The 14,062-nt window shown below is 58.5% G+C and overlaps 1 protein-coding gene across 7 annotated transcripts in view; it reads right to left on the bottom strand.

Moving 5' to 3' along the window:
• CAMSAP1 (calmodulin regulated spectrin associated protein 1) overlaps positions 1-13,189 on the bottom strand; it is a 59,088-nt gene extending 45,899 nt beyond the window's left edge. For 4 of the 7 annotated variants that reach the window (XR_006709882.1, XR_006709883.1, XR_006709884.1 and 1 more), the window contains exons 1-2: positions 13,034-13,133; positions 12,726-12,885 (exon numbers count right to left, since the gene is read on the bottom strand). Coding sequence is in view for 3 of the 7 variants with exons in the window: in XM_045467878.1 (XP_045323834.1) it covers positions 12,726-12,885 (160 nt within the window). In the remaining 4 variants the exon portion in view is untranslated. Of the gene's footprint in view, positions 1-12,725; positions 13,013-13,033 lie in introns of those variants that run through there. The other 3 variants (XM_045467880.1, XM_045467879.1, XM_045467882.1) reach the window with 3 other exon arrangements.
• Positions 13,190-14,062: the final 873 nt, after the last annotated feature.

Below are 14,062 nucleotides of genomic sequence, written 5' to 3'. Positions count from 1 at the left end.
AGCCAGCGGTGACACCGAGCGAGCGACAGAAGCAGGCTCCCAGGCTGTGGAGCTGCCACTGTGAAGCGGGCCACGTGCAGCCACGGGAGGATCCTACACGTGAAGAGCAGCAGGCGACCAGGGGGCAGACACAAAGGCCCCAGAAGCCACACCTACAGGGTCCCCGGCTCCGTGCCCACTTCCTCTAGGGGCTCTGACCCACAGGGCAGCCGGACGCACGCGCGCGGGCAGTCAAAACGCGGACAGAAACCCGGCCTCTCTGGCCAGAGCACCAGGAAAGGGGCCCCCGCATGCTGGAGAGCGGGAGGGATCTGGGCTTTCCTCCCCTTCCTCTCTTCCAGCCCAGGTTACGGAACTCTGGCAGGGCAGGGCCCTCGGTGGTCTGCAGAGGTGAGGGCACCTGACGTTCCTGTCCCCTGCGCAGGCAGTACCGCTCCGAGTGAAGCCCTGTGTTTCCAGCCGGAGGACAAGGAAGGGGGGGCTCCCTGGAGCAGAAAATGCAGAGGAACCCAAGAAAGGAGAGAGCCGGGAAGGGGACTCCTCCTTCCGCGTACGAGCCCACACAACCCCGAGGACCCCCCTGGCTACGTGCACGTGGGACAGACCCACAAAACCACACTGACCTTGAAACCACGGCACACGAAATGACAAAGCAGACTTGGGGTCTGAGGTTCAAGGTGCTCACTGCCACCCGGCTACAAAAACGGACCACCAAGAAGACATCAGCAGCCCCACAGCGCAACATTCAAATGTCCAGGACACGACCCACGGTTACTCAACATACAGGAAACCGGAAAATGCAGCCGATTCCCAGGGCAAGAGACAATCCACAGATGCCAACCCTGACGTGACCCAGAGGTCAGAATTAATCACAGACCTTAAAGCAGCCATTGTAACCAAGCTCCCTGAGGTCAACGTAGGAACTCTCGAAAGAAACGGAAACATAGACATTCTCCACAGAGAAAATTTTTTAAAATAATAAAAGAATCAGAATTCAAGAACAATACAGTGTATCGACAGAGTGTTCACCGCACAGGAGAACCGAGAGGGTCAGTGAACCCGAGAGACGTTATGGAAATTGCCACCCGGAAGGCAGGGACTGAAGAGTGTCAGGGAGCAGGGGGGACATCAAAAGCCTCGCGGCCGTGCTCCTGCAGGACAGAGACCGCTGCCCAAGAGCATCTGAATTGGTACTGGCCAAAGTCGCCCCATGTTTGGAGAAAGACACCAATCTGCAGGCACAGGGAGCCCAGCAAACCCAAACAGAACCAAGTGGAAGAAAACCATGCCCAGACGCTTCTAACCAAACTGCTAAAAACCAAGAGGAAGGAACAGGCCCCGGGGACCCACAGCTGGCGTGAGCAGCCACAGACTGTCCCTGACCACGCTTGAAACGAGAACATGAAGAATTCTGACAGAAGAATTCGGAAATTACAGGACAGGACAGGACAGGAAAGGAAAGAGAGCCCTTGCCACGGGAAGACAGGGGAAGTGAACTGCATTCACACGCTGGGGTGCCGAACAGCAGGCCAGCCAGAGGAGAGACAGGACAGGAGGGAAGGCGGGTGACAGGTACCACAAGTGTCACACAGTGTGACCGGAGGCCCAGGGAGGCAGGACAGAAAACATGGGACAGAAAACGGTATTACTGCAAGAGATAGGGCGCAAGGAGTTTCCCGTCCCTGTAAACTTCATGAAACCCAGCGGGACAGAAAGGAGACACACACACCAAAGCACGTGCTGCTAACAGCGATGGAGTCGAAAAACAAAGCAAAAACATAAAGCAGCCACGAGGGCCTTGCGGTCAGGACGCACGAAGCGCAACTGTAAACCTTGGAAACGACTCGAAAGACAGGAGAACCCGAAGGCCGCACGAGGAGGCAGACTGGGGGGGGGGGGGGGGGGGGGGGGGGGGGGGGGGAGGGGGGACGCCAGGGCGGGAGGAACAGCACGGCCACGGGGCGTCTCCCGACCTCCCACCCAGCAGGTGACCTGACCCGGCATCTCCCGGCCCTCGGCCTGGCGACGGAAGGCGAGCCGCGCGGGCTCATCCCCGCCCCAGACACCAGGCCGGCCTGGCAGAAGCAGGGGCACAAGCTGGCGGTCTGCAACACCTGCCCCAACAAAGCCCCCCGAGTGCTCTCTCTCCCCACCAGACTCAAGACACAGCATTCCCCCGACACCGTGCGCGAGGGGACCCCGCCACGACAAGCACCCGACCGGGCCGGGAGACGCCCTCTGTCCTCCAGGGGCACCCGGCAGTCCGGCACCAGAAAGCTCCTTCCACCTCCAAAAAGCAGCACCGGCAGGGCCACGGGAGCCCCACGCCAGCCACGCCGGCAAAGGCACGCTGTGAACGTCAGACTGGCGGGACCGCGTGCTGCCCCAAACCGGAAGCTGCCGCCGCCGCTGCCGCTGGGGACACTTTCAACAGGACCCGGAGTCTCTGACAGAAGAGGCAGAGTGACCGGGGAGCAGCCGGAGGTCACCCGGCACACCCAGAACCAAGAAAATCATGACTTTAAGGAGAAAAGACGATCCACAGACACCAGCACCAAAGCGAGTCAGATGCTGGAATTCTCCGACACAGAGTTTAAAGCCGTTGTCGTAAAAGTGATTCCTCGAGCAATTACAAATTCTCTGGAAGCAAACGAAAACCAGAAAATCTCAGCAAAGAAAAAGTTCTAAAAAGAACTGAATATAAAACTGAAAAATAGAGCAACAACTCAAACTCGCTGGATGGGCTTGAGAGGAAAGTGGAGGTGACAGGACAGGATCGGTGAACTCGTGGACGGATCAACACGAGGTGCCCAATCCCGACGACAGATAGAAACCGCGCTGAAAGAACCCGAACACGGCCTCGGGGACCCACAGGAGGGGAACACGAGACCCAACAGCTGGATCACTGGAGTCCCAGAGAAGAGGGCAGAGAGTGGGGCCGAGAGGGCACTGAAAGGACAATGGCCAAAAGCCTCCCAAACGGGGCAAAAGACACAACCCCACAGGTTTCAAGGAACTGAGCAAACCCCTAATAACATGAACCCAAAGAAATGCACAGCAAGACACATTATTCCCAACTTGACGAAGAGCGCGATCGTGAAGCAGCCGGAGGGAAACACTGCACCCCAAACGGGGGCCACAGGCTTGGGGGACGGCAGGTCTCTCGGAATCACGGGGCCAGAGGGAGGGCGCGTCACCTTCCAGTGCTGCCCGAAAAGAGCTGTCAGCCAGATTCCACAGCTGGGGAGACTTTCCTTAAGGCAGCAAGGAGACCTACAGACCTTCTTAGACAAAGGAAAACTTTAAAAAACTCGTCTCTAGCAAACCTTAAAGAACGGCGGAAGGAAATTCCCCAGATAGAAAAAAATGAGAAGGAAGGGGTCCTGAGAACCAGGGAGCAGGAGTGACAGGTACAGATCATTTGGGCAAATGCAATGGTGAGTTTCCTACATTCCATCTGGTGACAAAACTCCCACGCCTGCACCCCCTCACAACAATGGCATTTAAAGGTGGGGAGAGCAAAGATGGAAGAAAAGGTTTCTACACCTCACTTGAAGGGGCAAAGCAACACTGGAGAGCTGCTGGAAATCACGTATAAATATGGCCATACCCAGAGCAACCACTAAGAAAACTACAGACACACCCCAAAACAGCCCATATAAATCACAACGGGATCTTAAAAAATAGTCAAGTCATCCACAGGAGGGCAGAAAGAAAGAGAGAAAGAGAGAAAGAGAGAAAGAGAGAAAGAAAGAAAGAGAGAGAGAAAGAAAGAAAGAAAGAAAGAAAGAAAGAAAGAAAGACAGACAGACAGACAGGAACAAGAAATACAGGAAAGACTACAACATCAGATGTAAGCCTTAACTATCGACAATCGCATTACATATAAATACCCTAAATACACCAAGTAAAAGACAAAGACTGGCAGAATGGCTTTAAAAAAAAAAAAGGCAGAGGCACCCGGGAGCTCAGCTGGTTGAGCTTCCAACTGTGATTTCAGTTCAGGTCATGATCTCACGGTTCGGTTGGGCAGTCGGAGCCCCGTGCCAGGCTCCGCACGGACAGCGAGGAGGCTGCCTGGGATTCTCTCCCTCTCTCTCTGCCCCTCCCCTTCTCACACTGTCTCTCTCTCAAAGCAAATAAAATATACATACATACACATATGTAAACAACACAGCTCTATGCTGTTTCCCAGAAACTCGCCTCAGACTCAATGACTTCAATATGCTGAAAACAAAGGGATAAAAAAAAGGCTAGATCAGGAAAACACGGTCAACAAACAGAAAGCAAGAAGAGCTGGGGCACCTGGGTGGCTCAGCTGGTTGGGCGACTAACTTCAGCTCAGGTCGCGATCTCACGGTCTGTGGGGTCGAGCCCCACGTCAGACTCTGTGGTGACAGCTCAGAGCCTGGAGCCTGCTTTGGATTCTGCGCGTGTCTGTCTCTCTTCTTTTCCTCCCCCTGCCTTGAGTTCTATCGAAAGTAAATAAACATTAAAAAACAGTTTTGTAAAAAGGCAGGAAAAATTGTATGAATACACGATAAAGTAGAAAGAAACTTACTGAAGAGAAAGAAAGGTACCTAAGGGTAAAAGGGTCAACCCAGCAGGAAGACCTTACAATCCTAAATGCATATGCACCAAAGTACAGAGACACAGACGTGAGGGAAAAAACAGAGCTGAAAAGAGAAATACACAGTGTGCAGTATGGCTGGGGTTTCAACAGCCGTCAGCAACTGACAGAACCGCTGGACAAAAATGAACAAGGAGAGAGATCTGAACGGTACAACCAACCAAAAGGCCCTCACTGGTATGTGTGGAAGGCTCCACCGACGGTACCAGAAAACACATCTCTCCCAATGCCCGTGGAACATCCACCCAAAAAGACCCTACCCTGGGCAAGAACACAAGCTTGAACAAGTTTAAAAGAACAGAAACCCTACAGAGTGTCACCTCACCACGACGGAACCACGCTAGAAATAGTAACGGAAAAGCCAAACGAGAGAATCTCAACACGTGGAAATTACGCCTACAAAAAATTCACGGGTCAAGGAGAAGTAGCAAAGGAAATCAAGGACACAGAACTGAATGAAAATGAAAACACAACGCACCAAACCTTCGTGGGATGCGGCTAAGGCAGCACCAAGGAGAAAATTTACAGCACTACACGCTTACCCTAGAGAAGAAAAAAGGCATCAATGATCTAAGTCCATACCGCAAGAAACTAGAAAAGGAAGAGCAAAACAAGCCCAAGGCAAGCAGAAGGGAAAGCTGAAGGGAGGGAGGCAGGTGTGGCTACAAAAGGGCCACCAAACTGAAGAGATCTTTGTGGGAATGGAATGTTCTACATCTCGATCATACAACGTCACTCTCCTGGTTGTAATATTCAATTACAGTTTTGCAAGAAGTTACCGCTGGCGAAACTTTCTTACAAATGCACGTGAACACCATTGCCTCGAATAAAAGTGTAGTTTTTTTAAGACTCTGGCCAGAGACACGAAAACGCTCAACTGAAAAAAGATACTCAAACGGCCAATGACCGTATAAAAAAATGCTCGTCATCACTAGTCTTCAGGGAAATGCACATCCAAACCACAGCGAGACATCACAGCCCGTTCACTCGAAAGGCTAAAATTAAAAAGACTGACAATGCCATGTGCTGGCAAGGATGCAGGTCCGCCTGGACTCCCACTCGGGCTTCGCGGGCGCAAACAGAAACGGATACACCGACCTCGGAAACCAGCGGGGCGGTCACACACACGCACGTGAGCCGGCAGCTCCACGGTTTCGCCCCGAGACAACCGAAACGTATGCTCCCACGGACCTGTCGCGAGCGCTCGCGGCGGCCCCGTTCGTGGCAGACAGGCTGGAAGCGATCCGAGGGCCCGTCCACGAGCGGGGAGGGAGCAGAGTGCAGGCAGCCAAACGACGACGACACCGCTGCTCCCAGCACTCGGAAAAGGCGCGCTCACACGGCTGAAGCTCCAAAACACAAGGCGGAGTGAAGGAAGCCGACGGACAGAACAGAGCGCAGCTGACGTTCGGTGGGTCGTGAAGGCAGCTCTAGGAAACCCCTGGGATCCACAGCAACCACAGATCAGCGAGGCTCCGGGTGGCGACCGGCTGGAGGGTTCAAGCACACCCTGGAGACGTGAAAACCGTCAACCGTGACCGAGGTCCTGTTCACAGGGGTGCGGAAGTCACACTACTACACTCAAAATGTGTGCAGCCGGCCGTACGTCAAGCGCACCTCACCGAAGCTGGTGTTCTCAGAGCTCCAAACTGGTCTTCTCACCGCATTCCAACCAAACGACAGGCATTTACCTCCCCTGCAGAGACTTCCCCGAGAGGCCCGGGTCTCAGACACCTCACTTTCTGGAAGGGAACGCTCTCGACTCCCTCAGGGGAGTTTCCCCCTCCCCTCACCTGTCCTGCCGCGGCTCCCGCTCCTCTCCCAGGTGCCCATCTCCTTGGCTATGCAGCGCAGGTGGCTGTGCGCGTGGCCGTGGCCAGCGCCACCCGAGCCCCGAGAGGCCATCGAGGACCCCAGGGTTCAGAGCACGGCACTCGCGGGACGGACGTCGGGTTAATTCCACGTGAGCGTCTAGTGACTACAGGACGGAGGGCGAGGGGCACGTAAGTGACCTGGGCAGCATAAACAACAGAAAGGGCCAGGCCACAGGGAGGAAAGGAGCCAGAAGGAGCAGCTCGGAGGTGACCCTTCTGCGTGTGACGACGCCGCCGTGGAAGCAGAAAAGCTCCGTGGACGAAGGACTGACGACTCCTGCCTCCTTCCCCTGCGTCAGCCAAGCCGGTCTCGGGAGCTCTGCCCCCCTCACACCTGTCAGCGCATCCCCGCTCCCCTTTCCCCTGCAGACAAGACAGGCAAGGCCTGGGCACCGCGGAGACGCAGCCCCCAGGGTGTCGGCAGCAGAGACGAGGCCTCTGGGAGGTGAGGGCGCTGTGAAGGCGGAGCCCTCCCGAGCAGGGTAGGTGGCCTTATCAGGAGGCTCCAGAGAGCTCGGTGAGGACACAGCGAGAAGACAGCCCTCTACACACCGGGAGGCGGCCTCACTGGACACCAGCCCCGCGGGCAGCAGGATCCGGGACTTGCAGCCTCCAGGGCTGGGAGAGACCCACGCGAAGCCAGCCCTCCAGCGCACGCGGCTGTCCGGAACGCACCTCGATGCGACTCCTCCACCTGATGACAGTCCCCACCCACACCCACCCGCTGAGGAACCCCTCCGGGCTCCGTCTCTCATCGCCCCACGCCCCTACACAGAAACCCTCCCAGGCACACGTCACAAAGAAATCCCCAGCAGGCCCGGAACGCCACCGCCACGCTGCCCAGACGGTCCTCTAAACTAATCACTACCATCTCGTCCGCAAATCCTATCAGGACGTTACTCACTCCGCCGGGCATTTCTTGGCCCGCACAGAACCCGGCCAGCCAGCCACCCCTGCGCTCCTGGAGCGGTCCCACACCTCACCCACCCTTCAGAGCCTCTGGCCCCACGCCGCCCCCCCCCCCCCCCACCGCCGCCCGCAGCCCCGGCGCCCGGTCCCCATCCACCCGCCTGCAGCTCCACAGCCGGCCTGCAGACGGCTCTCGTGGTGACGCCACGCGGCGTGAGTTCGCTTCCCCTCGCGTAGCTCAACCGCGCCCGTGGCTTCGAGCAAGCGAGGGGACGGCACCACAGCGCCAAGCCCTGCACGTCACGTAGTGCGCCAATGACACGCGGGACAGCTACGTGGCTGTCACTGGCTCAGCGAACGTAACTTTGGATCCAGCCTGGCCCCATCCAGAAGAAAAACGAAAGCCGTCTGACTTTTTCGGCAGTTCAGCTAGAAAGTGAAAAAGCACGCTGGGACCCGCAACAGCACTACGGCCCCAGAAAAACCAACAGCAAGAGAAATCTATGAGCCGGTAGGAGGCTAAGTGAGGTAAAAAAGCATACACGTTCCAGGATGCTTGGAAGAACATGAGCGCAAGTTTAACATGCGGCAACACAACAGTGGCCAACCACCTTGAGGGTCGCTCAAATTTGAAAGATGAGGGCAGTGCGAACTTCAAGATGGGGGTCAGTTCTCCGATTAACATTCAGACGGTGGCGCCGGGACAGGAGAGAAGGCATGTGCACACAGACACAGCTTTACAGATACAAACTCATCCGTGCTCTGGCCACCACGGCAGAATACAGACCGCATCCCTCTACTTCAGCTGGTATGTGTGTGTGTGACGAGTAGCCGAGTGCTGCAGACAGTGGCGTTAAACCGGACAACGGTGACCCCTGAGCTCACACACACCAGGCAGTTCTCGGCGCCCCCAAGCAGAGGGCAAGTCACACCAGAAGGCCAAGCGGCGGCCCCCTCGGCATCTAGTCGACCCAGCAGGGGCACCTAGGACGCATCACCTCCGTCTCAGAAGCACCCAACCCCTCGCCAAGAACAAAAGACTATTAAAAAATACACTCTAAACTCGTAACGCAGTAATCCGGGTGAATCACCAAGTGAAAAACGACCATCTGCTCACGGATGAGGGCCTCCGCACCAAGAGTCACCGGCCCAGGCTCTCCCGTTGGCCCAGGGACAAGACCGGCAGCCGCACTCCATTTCTGGTTGTGGGGCCTGGAGAGGGGTCCCGCGCACACGACTCATCTTAACCGAAGGTCACTGCCACAAAGCCAGGTGGTGAGCTGGGAGGTGACAACAAAGAGACATTGCTCCCAATATCAACCAGGCTCTCCTCGCGGCCCGGGCGGGGAGGCCACGGCGGCTGCACTGCTGACGGCCCTCACGGCTGTGCCGGCCAGAGCGTCCCACGTGACCACCCATCGCACGACATGCACTCGGGTCAGTTGTCTGATTACTCCCACGGAAGAGTGAGGGGAAAAGAGTGTCAACTCCCCGCCAGCAGCGGGCTCTAGACGGCCCGTAGCCTGTCTCCACCCCAGTGTGCTGCCCATAAAAAAGAAGGCTGACCGTGGCGGCCCCTACGGCCCTGCCCGGTTCAGGTGGTGGACTGGGGAGCTGTGGTCGGCCTCGGCTCAGCTTCCAGGGCTCCTCGAGGGTAAGTCACCACCACTCGGCTACACAGCAACAGGTCCACAAACAGCAGAATGCCGTCTAGCACTTTCCCTGCTGGTTTTTCCCTCTGAAGGGAACAGAAACTACCACCCTCCCCTTACCCCCGAAACCAAGGCCTAGATGCCCCTAGGTTTCTAAGGTCGTGGGCTAAAATCAACAGGCAGGAGCACAGCAGGCCCCCGCACTCTGTAGGAGAGGAAGTGCCGTGAGCCACTCCTTCAAGCTGCTAACGTGTTACAGCTCTCACCCAGAAAGACAGCGCAAAACATTCCAGCTGCACAGGTTGTACACTTGTTTTTTCTTTAAAGTCAAGTCTAGGCCCAGGGTGGGTCTTGAACTCATGACCCTGCCAGGCACCCCAGATTCTACTCTTTCTTGCAGACACTTTTATTTGTTTTCTTTATTAACATTTATTTATTTTTGAGAGACATAGCATGAGCAAGGGACAGGCAGAGAGAGAGAGACACACAGAATCCAAAGCAGGCTCCAGGCTCCGAGCCATCAGCACAGAGCCCGCTACGGCGCTCGAACCCACAAACCGCGAGATCATGATCCAAGCCGAAGTCAGACGCTTAACTGACTGGGCCCCCCAGGCACCCCTCTTGCAGACACTTTTAAATGAATAACTTCCAACACGTCCAATATATTATTTCTTAAAAAGAAGAAATAATTAAGCGTCGTCAGTGAAACAGCTGTTGCCCCAAAAACAGAGGAGCAAAATCTGAAATTAAAAGTACAAGGTGGCCCACAGTCCTGGCGGCAGCGAGCAGAGACGGAAGCCGGAGGAAACCTTCCCGGACTGAAACATGCCACCACAGGCCTGGCCAAGGTGACTCTCCTGAGCCTCCCCACTTACTACAAATGGCAGGCACTGGCCCAGAGGATACCCCAGGAGACACCAAGAGTCCCAAAAGGCCAACACAAAACAGGAAGGGCGCCTCCGTGCACCTCACCTAGCCAGCCTGCTCGCTTTCAATCCCCACACAAAGGGAAAGCACCGGTCAGTTTCATTTGGGTCCTTAACGACAACTACACAAGTGAAATACTGAAGCCATTTTCATCGTCACACCCACCCCCAACGCTGATTCACCATTAAAGCTGCTGATTGAAAGAACCATGTCTAATTAGCTGGAAACGAAGCTGGAGACGCACAGGGAAACGTCCAAAAGAAGAAACAAAGAATAGGCCCCTGGATTAGGAAAGGAACTTTGCGGCGGGGAGGGGGGGGGTCTATACCGTCCTATCAAAATCCCCCCCTCCACCTTCCTGCTGTCCTCAAAGAACAGACTGTGTGCTGGTAACACCGAATCTTCCACCCAGGCCGTGACCTCCACACCAATGACATACATGAAATCGCTTCAGCTCAGCCAAGGTGAGTCTTCTCAATCACGCGAATTAGGATCTCCCAGATTTGTAAATTTAAAGAGACTCTCGGGACGCCTGGGGGGCTCAGTCGGTTGAGCGTCCGACTTCAGCTCAGGTCACGATCTCGCGGTCCGTGAGTTCGAGCCCCGCGTCGGGCTCTGGGCTGACGGCTCAGAGCCTGGAGCCTGCTTCCGATTCTGTGTCTCCCTCTCTCTCTGCCCCTCCCCCGTTCATGCTGTCTCAAAAATAAATAAATGTTAAAAAAATAAATAAATAAAGTAAAGAGACTCTCAACTAGAAAAAAAACTGCCCCTGCTGCCCTTCTGAATCGACGTACAGAATGGAAAAACTTTCTCCTTTAGGGAAACTGAATGGAAACCGGCCCTCCCAAAGCCAGAGTTTGATGAGCACGCTGCTGCCACAGGATGGTGACCGATGGGCCACGTACAACCAGTCCTAGATGCCCAGACAGCACGTACTCTCCTTCCCCACGCACTCACGTTCTATAAATACCCACCTTTAACGATTTCAACACCGTAAGGCCCATTTTAACACGAGTTTTTGAGTTAATTACCTGATGAGTCGACACGTATTAAGGCGAGATCTGGTACCGGAAGTAAAACTAGACCAACCCTGAGAGGCGCACATTCACTGCCAGATCGCTGACCAATCCCACGTGCAGTGCCGAAGTGAAACGCAACAAAAACCCGGAAAGCCAACGGAGCGCGCTTCGTAAAGGTGTTCGTGTCCGTGCCGCGTTCATCACCAGAAACTTGTCGTAACCATTCGTAAAATCTCAGAAATACGTACAGGAGCAACGCCTCGCACGTGTGCCCCAGGAGCTGCGCCCAAGAATGCACCGTGTGCCCGAGAGCAAAGGACCGGACCGGCCAGCGCCCGTGGACAGTGAACGGGCCTCCAGTGAAATACTACGCAGGGGGGAAAAGCAAGAACCCTGCACAAAGCTGCGAAGAGCCTCCGAACGTCACAGGTAAGAAGGCAGCGTCAGAAGGTGCAAGAACCTGTGGGACTCCACGACGTAGCTGAGGGGCGGAGGCGGAGGTGGTGAACCGTAACCAACCGCCAACACGAAACACGAGGCCGCTAAGGACTACGCGCACCTGCTTGTCCTTAACCTGACTGCCCCATACCAAGGGGCCACGCCAGCGTTCCTCTTCGCCTCTTACTGTACAGTTTCCTATGTAACTTGTACCAATTCCACGCCTCCCCCCAAAGCACCGAAATTCGCGGATGTGGCAGCGGACCGGACCACACAACACACGAACCGAGCAGTCTTCAACGGAGCCATAAACAAAAATCGTCGACCGCAAACTCTAGGAAAGCACTCTCCTTACGCGCCATGAACCAACTTCAAACGGGGCGACGCATGGAATGGCTGGGACTTGCAGGGCGCCTCCCTACGGCCCCGGCCACGCCACCTGGTGAGACCCTGGCACAGGGCACCCTTGCTCCACAAGTGTTCAAACCGGGTCCACCAAACTCCTCCCCAAAGGGCCCTCTCCAGATCAGGGTCACTCTGGAAACAGGCACGTTTGCGCCAGAGTAAAGGCCATCTTTGAACAGGCTTCAAATTAAAAGGCAGAAGATTACACAGTATCAGCCCCCAAGTGTGCCCAAAACAAAGCACCAGATATTAATAAAGCCACTGCGAGAAACACTCGGTCTGTAAAAATCCAAGGGCTGGAAATAGGAAAGTCTTAATCCACTAAGCATATTAGGGCCTAACGAACTGGATCCAGTACCAAGGTTACCTAGTTCTTCAGAACGGGAAGTAACCGAAGGAAGGATGCTCATTAAGCACAATCCGTTCAAAGACCGATTTCTCGTTAGGAAACTCCGCGTCGGATGCTCGGCGCGCATCCAGAGCGGCTGGGCGTCCAGGGTTTACCCCCTGCACTCCAGCCCCACCAGGAGTCTAACTCCGCGCCCGGCCCCGCGCCCGGCCCCGCACCCACCCCCGGGCAGCTAGGGGAGCGCGCCCACTCCTCGCGGCACCTGCCGATGGACCCCCGCAGGCGCCCCCGCACCGCGCGCCGCCGCAGCCCGCTCCGGAGGCGACCGGCACAGCGCCGCGGCCCGGGACCCTGAGCACAAAGGCGGCCCCTGCCCCCAGCCCCCGGTGCGCCCATCCCCGCGGCTCGGGCGCCGGGCTCCGACCCCGCCCTCGGCCCCGCCCCGGCCCCCGACCCCGACCCGACCCCGCGGTCCGACCCTCCCCGGGTCCCCGCCCCGCCCCCGCCCCCGCCCCGGCCCACCTATGCCGTAGGCCTTGGCGCAGATCCACTGCAGGTTGGCGGCGATCTTGGCGCGGGCCGAGTCGTAGCGGTCCAGGGGCACGATGTCCACGGCACCGTCGGGCGCGGCCTCCATCCTCCTCCAGCCCTCCCCGGCCGGGCAGCCGCCCGCGTCCACCATCTGCACACAAAAAGGCCGCTGCAGCGCGGGCGGCGCCCGGCCTCCGCCGCAACAAAGGCGCCGCGCCCCTCGCTGCGCCGGGACCCGCGAGGGGGCCGGGCCCGCAAGCACCGCGGCCCCCGGGAGGCCGCCCCCGCCCCGGCCTCACCTCACAGCCACCGCCGCCGCCGCCACCGCGGGTGCTGCTGCTGCATGCTGCGGGGCCGCGCCGGGAGGCCAGGGGGCCCGGAGGCCGGGAGGCCCGGAGGCCGGGGAGGCGGCGAGGTGAGGGGCGCGGGCCGGCCGCGGGCCGGGGCGGGGGGCGCGTGCGCGGGCCGGGGGCAGGGGCGGCGGCGGCGGCGGCGGCGGCGGCCGCTGAGGGGGCGGCCAACCGGCGGGAGCGCGCGCAACGCCGAGGCCCTGCGCACGCGCGGTGGGTGCCGCCCTCCGCCCCGCCCCCGGCCCGTGCTAGCCCCTCCCCTTACCGCACGCGCAGTGGGTCAACCTGCGGCCCCGCCTCCGGCTCGCGCTCATCCCGCTCATTGCCGCACGCGCAGTGGGAGCGGCCCGCCCCCGGCCCCGCGCTCGCCCCGCCCACTGCCGCACGCGCATAGGGCCAGACTGCGGCCCCGCCCCTCTCGCCGGGCGCCGGGCGCGGGTCGCGCGGAGCGGGCGGGCGCTGGTGGGCAGGCCCGGGCGGGTTCAGCAGCAGCCCTTTGTCTGGGCCGCGCCTCCTCCGTCCCGGCACCCGGCCGTCCGCACCGGAGGTTCCAGCCGCCGTCCGACGGGCCGACTGCCACCCCGGGAAGGCGACCCCCCCGGCCCCTGCACAACCCCGGCGTCTCCCCCTCCCGGAGAGAGGCACTGCTGACGGGGCCGCCCTGCCCACCATCGCGGGGACCCCGAGCCTGCAGCGGGGGAAGGGGGGCCTGGTGGGCACCGACCCCGCCCGCGCCTCTGCCGCCCCCTCCCCCCGAGACCTCCAGGCCCGGAGACCCAGGACCCGCGGAGAGCAGGGGCGAGGGCTTCCTGAGTGAGGATCCTGGGGCGGGGGGAGGGGGGGGGAACCGCCGCCCTGAGCCCGAACGTGGAGCCCGCGGTCGTTGCACAAGCACCCAGCGGAGAGCCCCGGTGGAGGTCGCGCCGGGGGCAGGGGCGGCCAAGGACAGACGCGCGGGGGTGGGGGGTGAGGGTAGGC

This window comes from Leopardus geoffroyi, chromosome D4, assembly GCF_018350155.1.
Source record: "Leopardus geoffroyi isolate Oge1 chromosome D4, O.geoffroyi_Oge1_pat1.0, whole genome shotgun sequence".
Classification (NCBI taxonomy): domain Eukaryota; kingdom Metazoa; phylum Chordata; class Mammalia; order Carnivora; family Felidae; genus Leopardus; species Leopardus geoffroyi.
Note: the sequence above shows the minus strand (reverse complement) of the source record. Positions and strands in the feature narration are given on the sequence as shown.